We start from the raw sequence: 25,359 nt of genomic DNA on the forward strand, positions 1-25,359 counted from the left end.
GAGCGTCTGCTAAATGAACTAAATATAAATGTATATGTAAAAATGGACAATTGAAAAGCATGCTAAGTATTATTCCAATGAGCTCCACCCCGAAACAAGGTACCTTATTATTACAAGGTAATAATACCCAGTGTGCTTTGCAGTTCATTTTGGTATGTTCATTTTCACATGTACATTTTGGTCATTTAGCAGACACTCTTACCCAGAGTGACTTACAGTCATGGCATTCATCTAAGGAAGATAAACAACAACATTTCACAGTTATAGCATGTAAGAAGTTTCTTTAATGTTATTGCTATTCTGGGCCGGCTAATTGCAAATATATTTCTGTATTTTAAAATACAAAATACATGTATTTTAATTAAATACATTTCAAAATAGAAGTCTTGTGTGGTTTAATTTGATACAACATTTATGGTATTTTGTGTAATTATATTTGGTAATTGTATTTTGTACATTTTGCCCATCCCTGGTTAAGATTAGGGTTAAGAGTTAGGTTAAAGGGTTAAGGTCAGGGTTAGGGAAAGGGTTTGTTAACATGCTAAGCAGTTGCAAAGGAGCTCAAAAGAAGAAAGTGGTTGCAAAGTTACAAATTAGCTCAAATGCTTGTCCATGATGAGATTCAAACATGCAACCTTTGGGTTGATACACATTTGTGTTATATATACTCTCCTTTCCTTTTTGCCTTAAGTAACCTTTTATCTTGTCTTATTGATATATTATAATTTGAGTGTCCTGGATTTTCGTTTACTATGTTATGTCTAGTCTATGAGACCAGCCTGATAAAGCTCAATTTTGCTGCCTTCTACTGACAGATAGCTGAACTGATTATCAGTCTGGTGTGAGTTCACAGTATATTCACATTTCCTCACTTGATCTCACAAGATGCCCCTGTCCTGAAATTGACATCAGCCTTATTTCATAGCAACAGTAATGCTATTATAGACTGACAGAGGATGCAGGCATTTATTCAAGGCATGGCAGTGGCAGGTTAGATGTGTACATAAAAATGCTTTCCGTTTTGGCACATTTAAAACCACATTTACAAAATAGCATTTATAATTCTTTTGAATCAATGAACTGCATTTGTTTAGTTGAAAGCTGATTTCCAATGTACCCATAATGAAGCATACTGTTTTTGTTGTAATCGTATGTGATATACAGTACATAATAAAACACTCAAAGGTAGTCTCACTGTAATGATGAATGATATGAATTACTGTCATACAACGACAATGTTGGATCAACTCACGTCTGCAATTTTCATGATGCTTAAAAAACCTTTGGGTAAAAATAAATTAACCAATTTTCTTCCATACAATTGCGAAAGCATCAGATAACAAAAACACAGGATATACATTAGCTACATACATTATTTACAGAAATTAAAAGCACATCTTCTAAAATCTCTTCGTCCCTTCCTGTAGGATGACCAAATATTTCTTATTCAAAAAACTATGCATAATGTCCATTTCTTTTGCCAGTATGGTATTTTTGTGACCGTGTAATTTTTTGCTACACTCTAAATGACACAAATTCTTAATCCAGAGCACGAACACAAAACAATCTGCAAATTTCAAGGTTATGGGTTTAAACCGCTGTGAAAATGCCCAAATCATGACTTTGTTGAAACAATTGTTTTGTTCACTCTTTGTAATTATTAGTGTTGAGAATGTTTTTATAACACAAGTTTTAGGTGTTTGCGTTTTAAACTTCAGTTTTCTACTTCCCTAGAGTGACATGAACCTGTGGAAAACATTTTTATGTCTCTATGTGCAGTTTGAAGGAAGTTGCTAACTAGCGTTAGCGTAATGACTGGAAGTCTATGGTACTTGGCTCATGAAACTACCTCTAACTTCCTTCATACTGGATGCAGAGATATAAACATGGTATTCACAAGTTCCTTCTGACTCTGGGGGGGTATACAATAACACTTCACTGTAAGTTACTTTTCAGAATCACACAGTGAAAGTATGATAGCTATCAAATATTGGTACATCTCGACTTAACAATTCTTTAAGTTAAGAGACAAAATAAGAAAACAGCTTGTGCTCAGAACAGAAATCTAAACATTTCACTTTTGTATCATCTCATTGACTCCAGAGTTAAGAAAGACAGCAACACTGGCTATGTTACAGTAGTCTGGTTTTAGATCTAAGTACACATGACATGCATACTACTTCTGCAAAGGGAATCCTACACAAATAGCATGGTTTTATTTATTTGTATACATTTCAGACTAAATTCATTCACTGCACACAGATATGTGTTGTTGGTGTAATATATCAGTTAGAGTATCTAAAAGACGCATGTAAAAATCTAGTATTTCTTCCCAAAAATCTGTACTACTGTAGTAAATGAGGATAGGGTTACAACGTACTAGCTGTGAATACTGGAGAGAGAACACACGATACTGAAGAGCTGAAACCAGGTTTGAGGAAGCAGGAAAGAGGAGGTCCCAGTTAATTCCATGTATTGCCTCCTGTTTCCCCTCTAACCTGAGAACTCCTGTCTGTGATACATGTCTGGATCATAGTATTTGGTGACCACCACTCTGTTGGCAAACTTGCGGCCAGTGAGGGCCTGCATGGCTTTCTGACAGTCTACAGCAGAAACGTACTCCACAAAGATCTGAAACAAAAAGAACCATCAACCTCATCAGGATCCAAATAGCAAATACATACATGTTACTTCAACAACAATTCATACTTCATGTGGTGTATTACAGTTTTTTATTTTGTTCAGACCAATTACTTATGTTTAACAACAGTGAAGAGCAGTCTCATTCTGTATTGAATAACCTCAGTTCAACCTTTTACCTTGCCACAGCCAGGGACCTCCACTCCATCGACAGGCCGGGGAATCTCCATGGAGCGCACGCTACCGTACTTGCAGCACTCCTCACTGATGTCCTCCAGGATCTCCTCGAAGTCCTCGTCATCCACCAGCTCCTCAGGCATCACCATGTTGAGCAGGCACAGCACCTCCGTGGGCAGCCCAGAGTTCTGAAGTCCCTGCAGCCCAGGCACCTGCAGCGTCACCGGGGTCTCGATGATGGCAGACTAGGTGGGAGGAAGGAAAACAGGCCAGACAGACGACACACTTAGACTGCTGGTACTCACATTTGTTTCTTGCAATTCAAAATGCACAAGGAAACTGCGCTCACCGGATTGGCGTTTTTGGCCCCCACACTTGCTCTCTGGACGATGAGCTTTTTGTCACCCAGTTGCATGCCATTGAGCCCAGCCACCGCCTGACAAACATACACAGAAACTTTTCAAATATGGAATAGAAGCTTAAAAACAAGATTGATTTGACACCAAAAAATGATAAACCATAACCATGAGAAAGCATAGCTTTTGCTCATCCGTACCTGATCAGTCGCACTGATGTCAACATATTCACAAAAGGCATAACCTTTGGATAGTGACGTGGCACTGTCCTTGACAAGGTTGAAAGCTTTGAGTGGTCCGAATGATGTCAAGAGCTCCTTCACCTGCATCAGAGATAAAGACAGGCAGAGGCATAAGCAGGGTAATATGAATCCATCACATATTCTACTGAATGAATTCTAAGCCTCCATTTAATAGTCATGAGGAGAGAAATCATACCAAGGTGAATGGCCTGGAGAAGTGCAATAAATGACATGGTCAAAGAAAACAAAATATGTGTATCTTGTATTAAAAAAATAAGAATAATTGTAGAACGTTTATCAGTTTCAGTGTGATGAGATTAAGATTGCTTAATTACGAAGCAAATCAATTGTTTGTTAATAATTTGTTAATAATTTGTATATGCATACAACGGCTGATGTTTTACAGACGAACTCTATTTAAGTATGACATATACTAAATCCACAATAATCCAGGGAAACTATATATGAGATTTTTTGAAAGAGCCCTGAATGACTGATTTTCTGTATGACAAAACATTAACAGGTACAGATAGACAGAACTAGATTAACAAACTTTGTGAAATGTATTTCATTTTATTCATATTTTACCAGAAATTCATTTACTTAACAATAATATAAAGTTATTAAACAGTAATAACACAAGTTGTGCTGAAAATTGAGCACTGACTATAAAATCCAAAACTTATATTTGTTTACTACTTCACCTGAGCTATGAAAATTATGAACCCATCATCAAAGTAAACTGATTGGCTATCACTTCATCTACAAAATGCACTTGTTTCATGACAGTACATCATGTTAACACAGTCTTCACTTTATTTTTAAGGCTGAGAACCACCCCAAAACCTAGCATTAATCGGGTATCTGTTTATTTTATCCCACCCCTAACTAATTTAGTCCTTAACGCGTTTCAAAAGAGTGATGGGAGAGAGAGAAAGAGTAGCCAGGAAGGGAACCTGCTGGCTAGGAGTGTATCCGTGGGAGGAACGGAATGTCTTACTTGCCTTGTGTTACATGTTGGCATGGCAGCAGTAGATCAGTACTACTGAACAAATTATGAGCGCAGACTTAACGATCTTACAGGCCCCTAGCTGGGAACAAAGTGGGGGAACAAAAATGAAAGAGCTGTGAGTATCAAAGCAGTAGCAGTGACTGCAAGAGTAAAAAAGAATAAGAAAATAAACACCAGGGTACAATCAGGGTACTGTTTAGAAAGAAATCAGGAGGAATGGAAAGTTAGAATCCAATTCATTTAGTGCACAACAACATTGCAGAACTATGCCGTTTCCCAATCTCTCTGGAGTGAAGATGTAGCACAGTCAGGGCTTCATATGTTTGGTGTGAGGAATCATGGAATACGGTTGTTGGCAACCATTTGACTTAACCAGGAATTTTACTCAAGCCTGCATATTGTGATATCTAGGACATGTTACCTCGCTGCATCTTATGAACTGGACTTTGCTTACCTTTGTCAAATAAGCATGGTTAAAATGAGAAATTAGCATACAGCTGAACAGTTACACTTTTCACTCACTGGAGTAGTGATAATCAAGCCTACTAACCCACCCATTCATATACGTATAGCTCCTGCTAGCACATGGTCACGCATTTATCCCATTCAACAGTATGTTTTCATGGGACCATTAGTGACTATAAACTACTTATCTGATAGAGATACTATTGTTATCTCTGAAATCAAGTGAACAAGATTGAAACTGGGTTGATGATTATGCATAAATAATATGTGTAAATATTAATTCACAATTTAGTTCAGTCATGAAATCACTAGCTGAGTTTTTATTCAAACACATTAGAGCGATTCATGGAGTGAAAAATAATGTGTTCACATTAACTATTGCTAATGAATAATGCTAATGAAATGTAATCTCATGATTGCTAACAGAAGTGTAACAACAAACTGCATAAAAGGAGGAGTTACTGGCATCTTCACAAATATCAGACATAAATACTACATTCATATTTTGATTTCCATACAACACTGGCCAAATTGTAGACACAATGAAAACAGAACCTGAAAAAATATGAATTTTAAGAAAATTGTAATTCAATTGAAGGTCAATTATTCAATGTTTTTCAAACAGCAACTTCTCCTTTGGGTAAGGTGTACATTGTGCTTTGCACAAAAGCACTCTCACACCTGCAGGGTGTGACTGAAGCAAATGCTGTCAGTGCTGAATGGGTTAGTTCTTATAAGCATCTCTACACTACTAAACGCCTGCCATGGACTTAGGGTCAGGGAAAGAGCGTCAGCTACAGTTAAGTTCATACTGTCTACTTTAGGCCAAATGTTATTCCCATTGTTACTCCCTAGTATGTTTTATTCACGTGTGCCTATAAGCTTTATTTATCTCACTGTATCTCAACCAGTGGCGGCTGCTGAGGGGAGGACAGCTCATAATAATGGCCGGAAAGGAGCAAATGGAATGGCATCAAACACCTGGATACCATTCCACTGATTCCGCTCCAGTCATTACCACATGCCCGTTCTCCCCAATTACAGTGCCACCAACCTCCTGTGGCCTCAACATGGTTGTAAGTGTAAAGGACAAAGGTCACTTCTCCCCCACCCAACCAGAACAGAATACTGTAAGTCTGTCACTTCAGTGACCAGTTCAAGAAAGTAATACAAATGAGAAGGGTAAAGTATGCTTGTGTTGTCAATGTGAAATGACTGTTTGAGTGAAGTACCTGATCATCATTGAGATAGTTGGGTAGGCCTCCAATAAACAGTTTATGTGGGGAGTCTGGTACCACTGTGGACACGACACCTACAGAGACAAAAACAACAATAAACACATTCAACTGCAATATACCTGTACTGTAGCTGACATCTACTGGTGCTATGAATGTGAACTACATAACTAAGAAAGCATGTGGCCACTGTACAAACCTGGGACATGAAAAGCAGGTTGCTCTGAAATGCCAGGTAGGGGCCGGTAGTCATGTGGTCGTCTTATCTTCAACGACTGACCTTGGAAAATGATTCCATCGAAAGCCATGGCCTGTGTGGTCTCATCGACAGACCGGAACTGGAGAGGAAGATGCCAAACAGGGAGTTAGACAGTTTAAGTAAGTTATGCAAGGCAACTAATGTTACACACCAACATATACAGAAGAGAGAGGGCACAAGGCAACCTACCTCTAGGAATGCAAAGTTTTTATCCTGATTTATCTGCACAGCAAGCACAGGGATGCTAGAGGCTTGCGATAGGCCTGCAAGCCTCATTTGGGCATTGAAGAACTCTGTCATGGACTCCTAAAAACAGAAATAAATAAAGGAAAAAATAACAGCTGAAACCCATACAGTAACTGCAAAAATGCCTTGAAATACGATGTTGTCACTTCAATGTGCAAGACAACGTAAGTCCTCTGGGAAGTTTACCTCTGTCACACCAAAGGGAATATTGCCAACATAGAGACGTCGAGCCTGCCTAGTCATCTGACTGCCAACTATGGGTACTTGGGTGGGTGTTACTGCCAACCCACTCGTGGCAGATGATGCCAGCAGGGCTATTGTGGGTATCTGCCCAGCCGCTGAAGGGAAAAGTAGAGAGTAAGAGAAACTTCACACAACCTTAGTAACTGGCACTGTTCTTGACAATGAATTCTTACATGTATGAATTTAACAGGAAATAAATAAAACAGGGGAACATTTCAGTGGGATTTAGCCACTTAACAGGCAAAGAGAAGCTAACAGATACCTTGCATAGCTTTGTACTGCAATGGTGTGATGTGTTCAAAGCCAGGGGGAGGCACATCCCAGTATCTGCAGGGCCTTTTCCTCCTTGTTCTTCGTGGAGAATAGCTGAGTAAACAGAATACATGTTGGCTCATTGTTGGCAAAGGTAACACTGAAAAGGCAATACCTTAGTATACCTGACATGCTGCTTTCTGTCATTGAGTGGCTCCAAGTACTGTACCAGGGGCTAAATACTCACCTGTGCTTCTTGTGATCCCGCGAGGTGCTCCTCTGCTCCCGGCTCTTCCTGTCTCTACTGCGGCTTCGCTTCTCTCGGCTCCGGTTGCCTCGGTCTTTGCTCCAGCTGCGATGTTTCTCACTGCGGCTCTGAAACCCACTGCCGCTCCTCTTCTTGCGTCTCTCCTTCTCTCTCTCTATGTAGGTGGGAAGAAAAAGGATGGAACATAAGCCAAGCTTTTGGTAGCTATATACAATCATGTTTCATCATCATTCAGCACAATGGGTCACTATAATACACCTGACACACCTAACATGCAGAGAGGGGTTGTAATAAGCTAGTATGAACTCTTGAATAAACTTAATTTGATCGGAGTAAAATACACAGAAGCTGCTTCCAGCTATGTGAATAGATTTGACAGAAATTAGTTCATAACATTCCAGTGGGATGCTTATTATGGACCAAGATATAGCTAACCTTCCTGCAAGCTGACCAAGCAAACGAAATTGATCAGTCAGTCTGGGATAGCTAGCTTGATTATCTTGGTAACTAGCTAGCTAACTATAGCTGGCTAGTGTAATAGATCAGTGAGTGCATCTAGATATCTGGTGCAGCTATAGTTAACTATCAATTTAGCTAGGTAACGTTAGAAAAGCTAATTCACTCGAAATATAGCCATGCCATGTTTGCTAATCAATAAATTAAGTGGCTAATGGTTAAATTAGCTAACTAGTCAAATAAGCTACATCTGCATACAGCAGGACTAGCTCTTATAGCAAAGCTATCTAGCTAACTTAACAACTAGCCACATAACCACAGCATGCTAGTTAGCTAGCTAATGTTAGTTAGCTATCTAAAAGCTTCTAGATAGCTAGAACCATTGCAACACATCCAAAATTGAAGGCTGAAATAAAATGGGAAATCACCCTGTCGGTTCTCGCTCAGCTGTTTTTCGAATTCCTCAAAATCAGCCATGATTAATGCAATATTTTAAACCGATGATATTCTCTATCTGCCTTGACGGATCAGACTTGGCTGTCCAGAGTCCAGCTAGCTGTAATTGCACAGTACTGTAGTAGACGGCTCCATGGATTTTTCCACTCGTCCAGGCAAACTGCTTGCGCTACCCATTCCACAGAATGATAGAACATAGCTACACAGTAGCAACCCAGATGAGAGAGTAGTCAAACATTCCAAGAGTGTGCAGATCAGGGAATATCATAGAAACGACGCGCAAGGGGAGCGTTCAAGAGCAATCACACTTTGTACGTAGAGCAATCACACTTTGTAGAGTTTTAGTCAATCCTGTAATCGTAATCAATATGAGAAACTGAATGCCACGTGAGGATTAATTAGTAAAAAGATGAGAAGATAGCAACATGTTTTCTCTACAACACTTATAATAAAGTTGATTTGATACAGGTTGGAGATGGAGACATTGGGTCAACATTTGGCATGGAATAAGACAGCTCAAAGAAGCTGTGAAGCTGACAGAACAGTGCATGTGTGTGTATGCAGGGCTGGACTGCACATCTGGGGCCGATGTGCCATGAGACTTAGAGAAGATCTTGCAGTTTTAAAGCATTTTTTTTTTTACTATTCTATATATTTTGCCATGGCTAATGACATGTTAATATGCTATCTGGGGGGCCCTCAACCGATGTGTTCATAATTTGCTATCTGGGGGGCCCTCAACCGATGTGTTCATAATTTGCTATCTGGGGGGCCCTCAACCGATGTGTTCATAATATGCTATCTGGGGGGCCCTCAACCGATGTGTTCAGAATTTGCTATCTGGGGGGCCCTCAACCGATGTGTTCATAATTTGCTATCTGGGGGGCCCTCAACCGATGTGTTCATAATATGCTATCTGGTGGGCCCTCAACCGATGTGTTCATAATATGCTATCTGGTGGGCCCTCAACCGATGTGTTCATAATATGCTATCTGGTGGGCCCTCAACCGATGTGTTCATAATATGCTATCTGGTGGGCCCGACCTCCAGGCTGCTCTCAACACCCCAAAATAAAAGAATAATATTAACTTTGATTTGGGGGGAGGGGAGGTTTGGAGTCCCCTGGAGGCCGGGGCCCCATGGCACGTGCCCTGCGTACCCGTTCGGTAACCTGGCCCTTTGTGTGAATGTGTCTGTCTTTCTGTCTGTCAGTCAGCCAATGACACCCGGCCAGGACAGTATTTGCACATTTTGTGTTGAGACACAGGGAAACTTGTTACTGTATAGTTCCATGTTCTGATTTCATTGTAGTTGTGTAGGGATGGCAGGATAACATCTATGATTACAGTCTTTTGTTTTTTTTCACATTGTGTCTTTATCGCATATGTTTCATTCATGTTATTCTTGGATCTATTAAGTTTATCTTGGAATTGTGCTGATGTTACCGTAAAGCTTTTGAAAATAATGTTGCTATAGTATTTTTTAGATCGGGGTATATTTGGAGCCTCCCTTTGGACAGACACACACTACAGTACATGGTAAACTGTGGCTTAAGTGCTATTACAACACCCAGTAGAACAAATACTGTGGACCAATCACACTTAAACTGTAATGGGACAAACTGGGATTGTCGTAGGTGGTTATTGAAAAGATATAGTAATCTGAGGAGAGAAAGTTACTGTAAAGTGACTGTATCTTATACTGTATGAATGTACTATGAAATGTTGAGTCACCTTGACTGTCTGACATATTCGGTATGCTTCACATTGACACTGTCCTAACTGAAGATGGGTTTCACTTTGCCCTTTGTGATCATTTGAGGTCATGTATCAAGGAGTATGTTTAGCTCCTTCTGATGAAACAACCAGACAGCATTTATTTGAGTGATAATAAGCTATATCTTTTAACTTGCTATGTCACTACAGTACATGGTCAATATCTGTCTCTTCTGTTTCTATTTCAGAGTTATAAGAGTAACTAAAAGCTTAAAGGCCCAGTGCATTCAAAAATGTGATTTTTCTGTGTTTTATATATATTTCCACACTATGAGGTTTGAATAATACTGTGAAATTGTGAACATGATGATAACGCCCTTTAAGTGTAAGAGCTGTTTGAAAAGACCACCTGAAAAATCAGCCTGTTTTGGTAGGATGGAGTTGTGGCCTGCCTGGTGATATCACCAGTTGGTAAATTAGTTAATAGACCAATAAGAAAGAGAGCTCCAACACTCTCAGCCAATAACAGCTAGTTTTAAATTTTCTCCTCCAAATCTGATCACTCCCAGACAGTCCTAGCTAAATTCTTATTTGATAAATTGCCCTTTTCTAGAAGCATTTTTTCTCTTATTTTTGACCATGTTAATTGAAAACAATCACAGTAACGTACTAATTGTTGCCCGGAAATTATTTGATATTGAGATCGAAACATCTGCATTGGACCTTTAACGGTTGTCTTTAACAGGGTCTTTTGGATACCAAAATCATGGACCTGGAATATCTGTTGGTATGAAATACATTTTTGAGAATGTTCAATATTCTCACTTTGATTATATAATCACCCATAGAATTTTTATTTAATTTTTATTCTATGTATCACTTCTCATCCATTAGTCAATCCATTGATTATTGATTCATCTCGAACATTTCATCATATCATATAATGGACTGTAGACCAACGTGTATTTCTATAAGAATGCACTGCATACTTCTGAACAATACATTTACTGCCTGTATTTTTAATTCAAAACTATCCAGTTTTCTCACTAAACACTAAAACATGGCACTATATGCTACTACAAATTATATTCCCATTGGTCTTTTCCAGAGTATGGACCCAGCTGCAATTCTGCTGGTGCCTGTTGTGGTGGTGGTAACAGCAGTGGTTATTTTCCTGCACAAGTCTGGTGCTCAAGTTCTTGTCCACAGCAACGGTACGCAACAAGGTGGTCGTGATAACAGACAGTCCTTAACAGGACTGGGAAAGGGTAAATCCTTTGTTTTGATTTTGAAAAACAAAGCTCAGATATGAAGTGCACGTAGAAAACTGTTATTACATTGTTACTAAAACAGTATTCCATCTGTAAATGTATTAATCCAAACCTTTGCAGAATGTGAAAAGTTGTTTCACGAGGGAGGAGCTAGAGTCACCCTTTGCGGAAAAACTTGGGGAAAACTTGAAGGTTTTGCTGATAACCTGACTAGTGCTGCAGACCCTAAATTAGTAAGTATGTCATAACTCTTAAACCCAACAGAGCAATTATATGGTCTTTATATGCCTGATACAAAGTTTAGTTTTATTAGCATATATATGAATATGCATAAATTGTAAAGTGATCATGAATATCCTAAAGATTAATAACCATATATTACGATAATTTGGTCCTGCATCATTGTGAAATCCTCTTTCCCTTTCCTAGACCTTCCCTCCTAAACTTGTGCTGGTGGATTTCGGTGACATGAACAGCATGCCAGATGTGATCGCAGAGACAATGGAGTGTTATGGCTGTGTGGATGTGCTCATTCTCAAAAGCAGCCTTAAAGTCAAGGCCCCAGTACAGAGCACATCACTGAAGATGGACAAGCTAGTTATGGACAATAACTACTTTGGCCCTATCACAGTGGCTAAGGGTACTATATCACAACAGAGCATAATTGAACTCAGTTAAAAGGAATTTGAGTTTGAGAGTTGTGTTACATTGGTCCCTTCTGTAGGTTTTCTGCCATCCATGATGTCGAGGAGGACTGGCCATGTGATTCTGGTCAACAGCATCCAGGGCAAGCTGGCTATGCCTTTCCGTGCCACTTGTGAGTTCAGTCATTTTCATACCGACAATAGGCCTACTTCTGAATGTATTTTGACGAAGTTAGAATTAACAGGTATTCAGATGTACAGTATGACTTACCTCAATAATGAAAACATTGTATGAGCGGGAGATCAGGGTCTGAATTTGAATTTCAGATGCTGCCTCTACGCATGCGGTCCAAGCCTTCTTTGACTGTCTGCGCCTGAGGTCCAGGAGTATGGCATCTCTGTCAGCACTGTCAACCACACCTTCATCATCTCCCCTCCACCTGGGGAAAAGACCAAGAAGTCCATCTGGTCAAGTAAGCTGCTGTCTCAGTTGATGATCTTAAAACTGTGTGTTGTGTTGGTCTGACTACTCTAGCCAACCCCCCCCCCCCCCTCCCAGTCTTCTCCAAACAGAAGGTTATGGGCATCACACCAGCAGAGGCTGCCAATGAGATCCTGAAGATTTTGAACAGCAAGAAGAGAGAGGTGGTCATGGCTCTCCCTCCCCAAGATGGCCATCTATGCCAGATCCCTTTCCCCAAATGTATTTTTCGCTGTAATGGCTGCAGGACTGAATAATGCTGCAGGAGTGAATAATATTGCAGCTTTAGCAGATTCAGAGGAGCTGTAGTCAACATAGCATTGGATTGGCACTGGATTCTGGATACACACCACATAGAACTGGGGATAAGAGGATGTGTTGTGCCAACACTTATTAATGTCAAATATGGAGGACCAGCTGAGACCGGAATGAAAAGAGAAGAAGACAAAACGATTATTGAAATGTTAGAATGTTTTCAATGCTGAATGGACACAGGTGACTGAAAAATACGTTGGAAAAATGTTTACTTGGAAACTAAAATAACTTGGGTATCTCATAAGGTACACAACTTGCTTCAGTAGAACTGTCATATAGCAGAAATGAGGGAAACTGTTGTTTGTGTTATTGGGACCCGTATATTTGGCCTACTGAACCTAGAAATAAACCTTGTTTTGACCTCTGTCTCCTTGCCTTTACCTTTCATAATATATGTAACATTGGTAAAGAGACCACTTTGTAGCCTACAGATGGAATTGAAGACTCATATTTGTATTTTGTGACAGAAGTGGATGGTAATATAATTACAATCTCAACTCATTATAGTCATGAAGTAACTATTTTACGTTGGCTAGTGGGCATCAATGGAATTGCATTGGGAAAGACAGCGCACAGCCACGAGCGAGAACTGACTCTTGAACAAGAAAATCGATATGGCTTTACGAAGAAAAAAAAATTGCGTCTATGCATTGAACAGCACACCTCATTCTGTAAAGGTTTTGAATACTCATATTGCCTTTAGTGTATTGAGTCCTAACACCGACTTGAGAGTAAAACATGACCGACACAACCTCTGCTTTTCTAACAACCTGGACGGCGAAGGTGAGCGTGAAACAGAGCAGGGATTGCCATTTACAACCAGGGTGCTATAGTAACTCGAGGCCGGTGTTCATGCATGGCTCACTTGGGAACGTTCAAAGTTAGGAACGCATGACTGTGGGGAATATAATATGTTACACGTATAAATAACATGTTACTCTCTTGGCACATCAGGATAGTGCGGTGCTGCGCTACACATTTACGAGCAAGAAGGAGGTAGATCTACTGTCAACTTATGTACCCGAGTCTTTCAGGGGCAAAGGTATTGCAGCTCTTCGGTCAAAGGTAAACTGTCATGACTATGGAATCCCATTTCCGCCACCCCCCAAAAATGTAAAGGCCCAGTGAAGTCAAGAACGTGTTTTACTGTGTTTTATATACACTGCTCAAAAAAATAAAGGGAACACTAAAATAACACATCCTAGATCTGAATGAATGAAATATTCTTATTAAATACTTTTTTCTTTACATAGTTGAATGTGCTGACAACAAAATCACACAAAAATTATCAATGGAAATCAAATTTATCAACCCTTGGAGGTCTGGATTTGGAGTCACACTCAAAATTAAAGTGGAAAACCACACTACAGGCTGATCCAACTTTGATGTAATGTCCTTAAAACAAGTCAAAATGAGGCTCAGTAGTGTGTGTGGCCTCCACGTGCCTGTATGACCTCCCTACAACGCCTGGGCATGCTCCTGATGAGGTGGCGGATGGTCTCCTGAGAGATCTCCTCCCAGACCTGGACTAAAGCATCCGCCAACTCCTGGATAGTCTGTGGTGCAACGTGGCGTTGGTGGATGGAGCGAGACATGATGTCCCAAATGTGCTCAATTGGATTCAGGTCTGGGGAACGGGCGGGCCAGTCCATAGCATCAATGCCTTCCTCTTGCAGGAACTGCTGACACACTCCAGCCACACGAGGTCTAGCATTGTCTTGCATTAGGAGGAACCCAGGGCCAACCGCACCAGCATATGGTCTCACAAGGGGTCTGAGGATCTCATCTCGGTACCTAATGGCAGCCAGGCTACCTCTGGCGAGCACATGGAGGGCTGTGCGGTCCCCCAAAGAAATGCCACCCCACACCATGACTGACCCACCGCCAAACCGGTCATGCTGGAGGATGTTGCAGGCAGCAGAACGTTCTCCACGGCGTCTCCAGACTCTGTCACGTCTGTCACATGTGCTCAGTGTGAACCTGCTTTCATCTGTGAAGAGCACAGGGCGCCAGTGGCGAATTTGCCAATCTTGGTGTTCTCTGGCAAATGCCAAACGTCCTGCACGGTGTTGGGCTGTAAGCACAACCCCCACCTGTGGACGTCGGGCCCTCATACCACCCTCATGGAGTCTGTTTCTGACCATTTGAGCAGACACATGCACATTTGTGGCCTGCTGGAGGTCATTTTGCAGGGCTCTGGCAGTGCTCCTCCTGCTCCTCCTTTCACAAAAGCGGGGGTAGCGGTCCTGCTGCTGGGTTGTTGCCCTCCAACGGCCTCCTCCACGTCTCCTGATGTACTGGCCTGTCTCCTGGTAGCGCCTCCATGCTCTGGACACTACGCTGACAGACACAGCAAACCTTCTTGCCACAGCTCGCATTGATGTGCCATCCTGGATGAGCTGCACTACCTGAGCCACTTGTGTGGGTTGTAGACTCCGTCTTATGCTACCACTAGAGTGAAAGCACCGCCACCATTCAAAAGTGACCAAAACATCAGCCAGGAAGCATAGGAACTGAGAAGTGGTCTGTGGTCACCACCGAAAGAACCACTCCTTTATTGGGAGTGTCTTGCTAATTGCCTATAATTTCCACCTGTTGTCTATTCCATTTGCACAACAGCATGTGAAATTTATTGTCAATCAGTGTTACTTCCTATTGGACAGTTTGATTTCACAGAAGTGTGATTGACTTGGAGTTACATTGTGTTGTTTAAGTGTTCCCTTTATTTTTTTGAGCAGTGTATATTTCCACAAAGGTTTGAATAATACTGTGAAATTGTGAAAATTATGATAATGCCCTTGTAGTGTAAGAACAGTTTGAAATGTCATTCTGTTTTGGTGGGATGGAGTTTTGGCCTGCCTGGTGACATCAACAGGCGGTAAATTAGTTAATAGTCCAATTAAATATTGTTCCAAACTACTCTGCCAATAACAACTCATTTCCAGTTTTTCCCTCCCTACTCAGACCAGGGAGGGAAAAAGACAGTCTGTTGTTCTGCCCCTGAACAAGGCAGTAAACCCAGTGTTCCTAGGCCATCATTGTAAATAAGAATTTGTTCTTAACTGACTTGCCTAGTTAAATAAAGGTTAACTGTAAAATATATATATATTTATATATATATACAGTGGGGAGAACAAGTATTTGATACACTGCAGGTTTTCCTACTTACAAAGCATGTAGAGGTCTGTAATTATTATCATAGGCACACTTCAACTGTGAGAGACGGAATCTAAAACAAAAATCCAGAAAATCACATTGTATGATTTTTAAGTAATTAATTTGCATTTTATTGCATGACATAAGTATTTGATACATCAGAAAATGTATCAAATATTTGGTACAGAAACCTTTGTTTGCAATTACAGAGATCATACGTTTCCTGTAGTTCTTGACCAGGTTTGCACACACTGCAGCAGGGATTTTGGCCCACTCCTCCATACAGACCTTCTCCAGATCCTTCAGGTTTCGGGGTTGTCGCTGGGCAATATGGACTTTCAGCTCCCTCCAAAGATTTTCTATTGGGTTCAGGTCTAGAGACTGGCTAGGCCACTCCAGGACCTTGAGATGCTTCTTACGGAGCCACTCCTTAGTTGCCCTGGCTGTGTGTTTCGGGTCGTTGTCATGCCGGAAGACCCAGCTACGACCCATCTTCAATGCTCTTACTGAGGGAAGCAGGTTGTTGGTCAAGATCTCGCGATACATGGCCCCATCCATCCTCCCCTCAATACGGTGCAGTCGTCCTGTCCCCTTTGCAGAAAAGCATCCCCAAAGAATGATGTTTCCACCTCCATGCTTCACGGTTGGGATGGTGTTCTTGGGGTTGTACTCATCCTTCTTCTTCCTCCAAACACGGCGAGTGGAGTTTAGACCAAAAAGCTCTATTTTTGTCTCATCAGACCACATGACCTTCTCCCATTCCTCCTCTGGATCATCCAGATGGTCATTGGCAAACTTCAGACGGGCCTGGACATGCGCTGGCTTGAGAAGGGGGACCTTGCGTGCGCTGCAGGATTTTAATCCATGACGGCGTAGTGTGTTACTAATGGTTTTCTTTGAGACTGTGGTCCCAGCTCTCTTCAGGTCATTGACCAGGTCCTGCCATGTAGTTCTGGGCTGATCCCTCACCTTCCTCATGATCATTGATGCCCCATGAGGTGAGATCTTGCATGGAGCCCCAGACCGAGGGTGATTGACCGTCATCTTCAACTTCTTCCATTTTCGAATAATTGCGCCAACAGTTGTTGCCTTCTCACCAAGCTGCTTGCCTATTGTCCTGTAGCCCATCCCAGCCTTGTGCAGGTCTACAATTCTATCCCTGATGTCCTTACACAGCTCTCTGGTCTTGGCCATTGTGGAGAGGTTGGAGTCTGTTTGATTGAGTGTGTGGACAGGTGTCTTTTATACAGGTAACGAGTTCAAACAGGTGCAGTTAATACAGGTAATGAGTGGAGAACAGGAGGGCTTCTTAAAGAAAAACTAACAGGTCTGTGAGAGCCGGAATTCTTACTGGTTGGTAGGTGATCAAATACTTATGTCATGCAATAAAATGCAAATTAATTACTTAAAAATCATACAATGTGATTTTCTGGATTTTTGTTTTAGATTCTGTCTCTCACAGTTGAAGAGATATGATAAAAATGCCAGACCTCTACATGCTTTGTAAGTAGGAAAACCTGCAAAATCTGCGGTGTATCAAATATATTTATATTTATATTATTTATATCATTTAGCAGACGCTCTTATCCAGAGCGACTTACAAATTGGAAAGTTCATACATATTCATCCTGGTCCCCCCATGGGAAGTGAACCCTGGTCCCCCCGTGGGAAATGAACCCACAACCCTGGCGTTGCAAGCGCCATGCTCTACCAACTGAGCCACACGGGACCACAAATACTTGTTCTTCCCACTGTATACTATATGCATGATTTACCATCTCTACATTTTAGATAGTATTGACTTTTTTATATGGTGGGAATTGGCTTCCATACATGACTCATGATGTCTGTGGTAACAATAAAATAGTTGCATGTTTGGTCCTATTTTTTAATTGCAATATTATTATTATTATTATTTGTTAATACATTTTAACCATTCTCTCCTCTATTCAGGCTGCCATGAATTTTCTGGTGGAAGAAAACCTCAAGGCCCATATATCTTGTTGGTATATTAAGAAATATGTTGAGGAAACCCCACTTCTTGGTTATAAGGATCTTATTATATTCTGAATAAGCTGCATCCTTGATGAATAGTGGTTGGAAAGAATGGTAATTATGAAAATACAAAACACTTAAAAATAATGTTTTCAGTATGTACAGTACTAGTCAAAAGTTTGGACACAGCAACTCATTCAAGGGTTTTTCTTTATTTTTAATATTTTCTCCATGGTAGAATAATAGTGAAGAGAATCAAAACTATGAAATAACACATATGGAATCATGTAGTAACCAAAAAAGTGTTAAACAAAAGATTCTTCAAGGTAGCCTTGATGACAGCTGACAGAAACTGACAGATGACAGAAACGATAGTCCACCATTACTTTAAGACATAAAGGTCAGTCAATCCGGAAAATGACAAGAACTTTGAAAGTTGTACAGTCGCAAAAACCATCAAGCGCTATGATGAAACTGGCTCTCATGAGGACTGCCACAGGAAAGGAAGACCCAGAGTTACCTCTGCTACAGAAGATGAGTTCATTAGTCACCAGCCTCAGAAATTGCAGCCCAAATAAATGCTTCAAGTAAAAGACACATCTCAACATCAACTGTTCAGAGGAGACTGCATGAATTAGGCCTTCATGGTCAAATTGCTGCAAAGAAACCACTACTAAAGGACACCAATAATAAGAAGAGACTTGCTCGGGCCTAGAAATACGAGCAATGGACATTAGTCCGGTGGAAATCTGTCCTTTGATCTGATGAGTCCAAATGTGAGATTTTTTGTTCCAACCGCCGTGTCTTTTTGCGACGCAGAGTACGGATGATCTCTGGATGTGTGGTTCCAACTGTGAAGCATGGAGGAGGAGGTGTGATGGTGTGGGGGTGCTTTGCTGGTGACACTGTCAGTAATTTATTTAGAATTCAAGGCACACTTAGCCAGCATGGCTACCACAGCATTCTGCATCGATACGCCATCCCATCTGGTTTGCGCTTAGTGGGATTATCATTTGTTTTTAAACAGGACAATGATCCAACACACCTCCAGCCTGTGTAAGGGCTATTTGACCAAGAAGGAGAGTGATGGAGTGCTGCATCAGATGACCTGGCCTCCACAATCACCCGATCTCAAACAAATTGAAATGGTTTGGGATGAGTTGGACTGCAAAGTGAAGGAAAAGCTGCCAACAAGTGCTGAGCATATGTGGGAACTCCTTCAAACGGTTGGAAATGCATTCCAGGTGAAGCTGGTTGAGAGAATGCCAAGAGTGTGCAAAGCTGTCATCAAGGCTACCTTGAAGAATCTAAAATCTAAAATATATTTGGATTTGTTTAACACTTTTTTGGTTACTACATGATTCCATATGTTTTATTTCATAGTTTTGATATCTTCACTAATAATCTACAATGTAAAAATACAAATAAAGAAAAACCCTTGAATGATTAGGTGTGTCCAAACTTTTGACTGGTACTGTATGTATATATATATATATATATATATTATTTTTTTTAAATAATACATTATAATAATAAATATGGATTATCAGCCTGCTTTCAGTCTACCTTATTTTGCATTCTCTGACCATGCCTTTGAGAAATATTTATTCAGGAGTACGTTCAATGAGAGGCCAAAATAAGCAACCATGTTTGAGTCACTTCAAATGTAGCTTACTATTTCCATCATAAAGGGAAAAGTATATTGATAGAAAGAATTCTTCTTTATAAAGTTGTCTGTTGTATTACTTGCTTGTTTAAATTATTTGCGAATAATCTCTTATATTTGTTTGTACATTTTTCATTGATTGAACAATTGTCATTTCTATAATAGATTACATTGATATCAAACACCCTCTCCTTGTCATGCCTTCAGTAGAGAGCTACCCAGTCTAGTCCGGGTCTTCATAATTTTGTTTTTTGTTCTCAAGAAATATAACACCTGCAGAATAGAGGATAGACTTCATTGATTGAATCATCACAATTCAGGATTTGTACAGAATAAAAATAGGATAAAGAAACACGATGTTTTTTGCAAATCAGATGACAGTTTTTAATCTAGTCATAGATAGGGATCCTGTATTCATCTCTGAATACTCAAGAAGTAAAGAGTAATCTCCTTTAAAATATTATTATCTGGAAGTGACAGTGGGTTTAAGGGCTTTAGTTCTAATCAAGAGGATATTGCCTTTCAGGACAGCAGTATAGTGCTCAGACCTTATTACTCTACAATTACTACTGCACTAGGGGGATTTGGAAAGTAACCTTAACCTTTGGACCGGTTTAGGAGAGACAAAATATGGTTATTGTAATGGTACCGCACTGATGATACAAGAACGATGTTTGTTGAAAGAGCTGCTATTACTACAGTACGTTACAGACACTTTTTGAGTTCCAATTAATGTAACATTTTGTATTAACTATTCATTGGACATGTTGAGGGCAGTTATATTGTGTGATAATAAGGAAAGATTACTGTGGGCCAGTGGTGACTAATTCATTTTCTGGGGGCGTTTTAAGCTTGATTGGGTATAGACCAAAGATCCTTGAAGAGCAATACACCTTTTGAAAATAACATGACATAACAATCTCTTAGTACTCAGCTCAGAGGTCAAGAGTCTTATCTGTGATTGCAGGATGGGGAGGCATACAAGGTAAAAATGTCACATGTGGGGCCACATTAGCATACTTTTGTGAACATGCCTCTGCATACATTTAAGAAGATCTCTATAGGTAATCTGCTGGATTCAGAGAATTGGATTGACATTCAGCACGTTGGAAGAGAAGAGTAGCGGGTTCTATAGAAACAGTTAACAATTACTATTATAGTCATTTCTCACAGTATACCTATTTATTTAAGAACATGTTTAGGAAAGTTTACCTTTACAAAGCACTAAGAACTAAAACAGAACCACAAGCCATGAAATAAATATTTGGAAGAAGTATTACAGCACAATGTTGATTTAACCTCACAACAGACCATTATGACTTGCCTTGGAGCAGCTGGGAGAAAGACCTGTCATTTCAGTTGCAGAAAAATATCTTTCTGTTAACTACAGAGAAGCAGCTCTGCTTCGTTATGAAGTAAGACATAGCACAAATATATTGATCACACTTACATGTCCCTTCAGAGTTTGAGTGAGTTACCATCTTTATTTCCTGAGACTAACAATTCAGCAGATGACACTTACCACTTAGCAGCAAACCTACAGTGGACAAATATCTCTATCACCCATCTAACTTGATTTGAGTGTCACAATAGTATTGCAGTGGTACAGTATAACATAAACTCAGCAAAAAAAGAAACGTCCTTTCACTGTCAACTGCGTTTATTTTCAACAAACTTAACATGTGTAAATATTTGTATGAAAATGACAAGATTCAACAACTGAGACATAAACTTAACAAGTTCCACAGACATGTAACTAACAGAAATTGAATAATGTGTCCCTGAACAAAAGGGTGGGTCAAAATCAAAAGTAACAGTCAGTATCTGGTGTGGCCATCAGCTGCATTAAGTACTGCAGTGCATCTCCTCCTCATGGACTGCACCAGATTTGCCAGTTCTTGCTGTGAGATGTTACCCCACTCTTCCACCAAGGCACCTGCAAGTTCCCTGACATTTCTGGGGGAATGGCCCTAGCCCTCACCCTCTGATCCAACAGGTCCCAGACGTGCTCAATGGGATTGAGATACGGGCTCTTCGCTGGCCATGGCAGAACACTGACATTCCTGTCTTGCAGGAAATCACGCACAGAGAAATATGGCTGGTGGCATTGTCATGCTGGAGGGTCATGTCAGGATGAGCCTGCAGGAAGGGTACCACATGAGGGAGGAGGATGTCTTCCCTGTAACGCACAGCGTTAAGATTGCCTGCAATGACAACAAGCTCAGTCCGATGGTGATGTGACACACTGCCCCAGACCCTGATGGACTCTCCACCTCCAAATCGATCCCGCTCCAGAGTACAGGCCTCGGTGTAACACTCATTCCTTCGACGATAAACGTGAATCTTGTCTGGTCCAGCGACGGTGGGTTTGTGCCCATAGAGACATAAACCGTTGTTGCCGGTGATGTCTGGTGAGGACCTGCCTTACGACAGGCCTACAAGCCCTCAGTCCAGCCTCTCTCAGCCTATTGCGGACAGTCTGAGCACTGATGGAGGGATTGTGCGTTCCTGGTGTAACTCGGACAGTTGTTGTTGACATCCTGTACCTGTCCCGCAGATGTGATGTTCGGATGTACCGATCCTGTGCAGGTGTTGTTACACGTGGTCTGCCACCGCGAAGATGATCAGCTGTCCGTCCTGTCTCCCTTAGGCGTCTCACAGTACGGACATTGCAATTTATTGCCCTGGCCAGCCACATCTACAGTCCTCATGCCTCCTTGCAGCATGCCTGAGGCACGTTCACGCAGATGAGCAGGGACCCTGGGCATCTTTTTTGGGGTGTTTTTCAGAGTCAGTAGAAAGACCTCTTTAGTGTCCTAAATTTTCATAACTGTGAACTTAATTGCCTACCGTCTGTAAGCTGTTAGTGTCATAACGACCGTTCCACAGGTGCATGTTCATTAATTGTTTATGGTTCATTGAACAAGCATGGGAAACTGTGTTAAAACCCTTTACAATAAAGATCTGTGAAGTTATCTGGATTTTTCTTTTTTTGCTGAGTTTATGACTGTTCACTGACAGAACTAACCATGTACACACACACACACACACACACACACACACACACACACACACACACACACACACACACACACACACACACACACACACACACACACACAAACACACACACACACACACACACACACACACACATACGATCAGAGATGCTTGGGCCATGTGAGGCTGTGGAATGTAAGCCGTAGAAAGGTGAATTCAGTAGAGGGTAGCAGCAGCATCCTCACATCTTCACCCATCATTTCTCCACCCTATAATCCAATGTGGTCATTTTCCAGAACAAACAGGGATTTATCTTAGATAACAGACGCTTAGACATGTCTCTGCTTTCTAAAGTGATCTTTAATCCCTACGTATTTACAATGCACCGGGTCTTATTAAACAATAATCCCAGATGTGATGCAGAAACCAGGTCACCCTGCACTGCACAGCAGGTATCCTGACCGTAACGCCGCGATCACACTGACAGCGTTATTGCATTTTGGTACACCAGAAGTACATTCATTTCCAGTGGAACGCTGCGTTTGCCTTGCAGCATTGCGTTGCAGAGGCATTGCAGTGCATTCTGTGTAGTGCATACTTTGGATTTATCGAATGTGTGCATCATACTGTGTGCGTAAACGGCTTGACAGAAATGGTAGCAGAAGGTGAATGTTGAACACACATATCCAGCTGATGCTGTGTATTTTAGGAAACCAGTGATGGACACAGTCTAATTTAGATGTTGATGAAAGCCTCTATTATTTTGCCAACCTTCAGATGTGAGTGTGGAAGAGAAAGACAGGGTCCCAGTATTGAAGCCACATCATTGGTGGCAATACCTTGTGCTTTCACAACAAACTGTTTGAATTCTCTCTTCAAATCAAATGTTATTTGTCACATGCGCCAAATGCAACAGGTGTAGACCTTACTGTGAAATACTTACTTACAAGCCCTTAACCAACAATTCAGTTTAAAAAATATATAATTAAGAAAATATTTACTAAATAAACTAAAGTAAAAAATAAATTAAAAAAAGAACACAATAAAAAAACTTGTCCTATCTCACATGATCCTTGCTTCAAATGTAACAATAAATGTTTTGTTTAAACTATTGTGTCCCCACTGGGCAAAAACTGGTTGAATCAATGTTGTTTCCACATCATTTAAAAAAAATCTTTGTTTAAATGTGATGATGTTGAATAAATGTGGAAAACTGATTGGATTTGAAAAAAGACATCAACGTAAGGGAATGTAGTCACTTTTAACCTAAATCTAAAGACATGGTGACATTTTTTGTTGATTTCATGTTGAATTCACGTTAGTTGACAACTCTACCAATTTTAAATCAAAACTAGACGTTGAACTGAAGTCTGTGTCCAGTGGGTTATTTTCACTGAGATTTCCACAGCATATTATTTGATCCAACATGAATCTCCTGGTGCCTTCATTTATGCAAAGCTTGTTAAGGCTTCTCTCCACCTGAAGGCTTGTGAAGGCTTCTCTCCACCTGAAGGCTTGTGAAGGCTTCTCTCCACCTGAAGGCTTGTGAAGGCTTCTCTCCACCTGAAGGCTTGTGAAGGCTTCTCTCCACCTGAAGGCTTGTGAAGACTTCTCTCCACCTGAAGGCTTGTGAAGGCTTCTCTCCACCTGAAGGCTTGTGAAGACTTCTCTCCACGTGAAGGTTGTGAAGGTTTCTCTCCACGTAAAGGTTTCTCTCCACGTGAAGGTTTCTCTCCACATGAAGGTTTCTCTCCACATGAAGGTTTCTCTCCACGTGAAGGTTTCTGTCCACATGAAGGTTTCTCTCCACATGAAGGTTTCTCTCCACGTGAAGGCTTCTCTTCAGCCTCTTGTGTTTATTGTTTGTCATAGCTTTTCACTTATAAGGATGTGCATTGGATTTCTAGTAAACTACATCTGAGTTTGAATCAGAAATGGCATTATTTGATTATAATACCATGGATTGCTCTTTAAAGGTTCCACCAGAGTACACAGATCATATTAAATTGAGGGACATAAGTGGAGTTGGCTCCAATGTCAGATTGTACGGTGACCATTTCCTGGTAAACCGTGTAAGCTTACAATACACAGTTTCCTGTTCAGAGGAGATTTCACAGTATCAGAAGTGACCCATATGACCCATAATGCAGTCGTTATTGGGCTGTCCTTCCATAAAAAAAGATGTTCACTATGATGCTGCTAAAAAAAGCAGAATCAGACAACAACAAAAACTCCCTGTATGACTTAATACCTCTGCCTGGAGATTATCCTGGTTGTATTACCAACGCTTCCTATTATGTAATGATGCCTATGTACAGGGCTTTCTGTCTGTGGATGCAAAGAACAATATTCAATCATTGCAATAATGTGTGTTAAGTCATGCAAGGAACCCCCCCAAAAATCTGCATGGTCAGCTGTTCCCATATATGCCTCAAAAACTGTAATATGAATTACAAAAAAAATCTCTTTAACAAGTATCCTACTTTATTCACGCATAAATCAATATTTATTGACGAAATTGTCACCTGAAAATTATGTCAAAGCTGAAATGAGTTGGCTTGTGGGGTTATTTCTCTCCTGACCAACATAATACCATAGCCTGAGGAAGGAAAGCAAATTGCCTGCCTAATGCAAACATTGAGAAAGAAAGTTATCCTAAAGCTGATGTTACAGGATCATGGCTCAACAGTTGAAGTTTGAGCAGTGAAACCCGCCTTCTCTACCATCCCTCCAATCAAGGTAGAGCAGCACTGAAAGATGCGCACAGCATCTCTAGATGATGGTTAATATAGCAGTGTCAGATGAGCAA

The 25,359-nt window shown here is 40.7% G+C and overlaps 1 protein-coding gene and 1 pseudogene across 1 annotated transcript; one reads left to right on the plus strand and one right to left on the minus strand.

Annotated features, from left to right (window-relative positions):
• Positions 1-952: 952 nt before the first annotated feature.
• On the minus strand, positions 953-8,571 carry LOC129825095 (splicing factor U2AF 65 kDa subunit-like). Its single transcript, XM_055884877.1, has 11 exons — positions 8,280-8,571; positions 7,375-7,549; positions 7,138-7,241; positions 6,819-6,970; positions 6,576-6,692; positions 6,327-6,465; positions 6,125-6,204; positions 3,374-3,496; positions 3,167-3,253; positions 2,820-3,062; positions 953-2,631 (listed from the first exon to the last, which is right to left on the minus strand). Exons 1-11 carry the CDS (start codon positions 8,326-8,328, stop codon positions 2,494-2,496), a joined length of 1,407 nt encoding a protein of 468 aa, XP_055740852.1. The 5' UTR covers positions 8,329-8,571; the 3' UTR covers positions 953-2,493.
• LOC129825177 (dehydrogenase/reductase SDR family member 7C-B-like) lies at positions 7,506-13,093 on the plus strand (annotated as a pseudogene).
• Positions 13,094-25,359: the final 12,266 nt, after the last annotated feature.

Source organism: Salvelinus fontinalis, chromosome 2 (genome assembly GCF_029448725.1).
Source record: "Salvelinus fontinalis isolate EN_2023a chromosome 2, ASM2944872v1, whole genome shotgun sequence".
In the NCBI taxonomy this organism is placed as follows: Eukaryota; Metazoa; Chordata; class Actinopteri; order Salmoniformes; family Salmonidae; genus Salvelinus; species Salvelinus fontinalis.

Bases quoted from the DNA above. Each gene is read 5' to 3' on its own strand.
- LOC129825095 (XM_055884877.1), bottom strand. From the start codon at position 8,328: ATGGCTGATTTTGAGGAATTCGAAAAACAGCTGAGCGAGAACCGACAG. The intron at 7,242-7,374 runs GTGAGTATTTAG...CTGTTTACTCAG, and splicing joins CGGGATCACAAGAAGCACAG to CTATTCTCCACGAAGAACAA. The intron at 3,497-6,124 runs GTACTTCACTCA...TCTCTGATGCAG, and splicing joins ACTATCTCAATGATGATCAG to GTGAAGGAGCTCTTGACATC.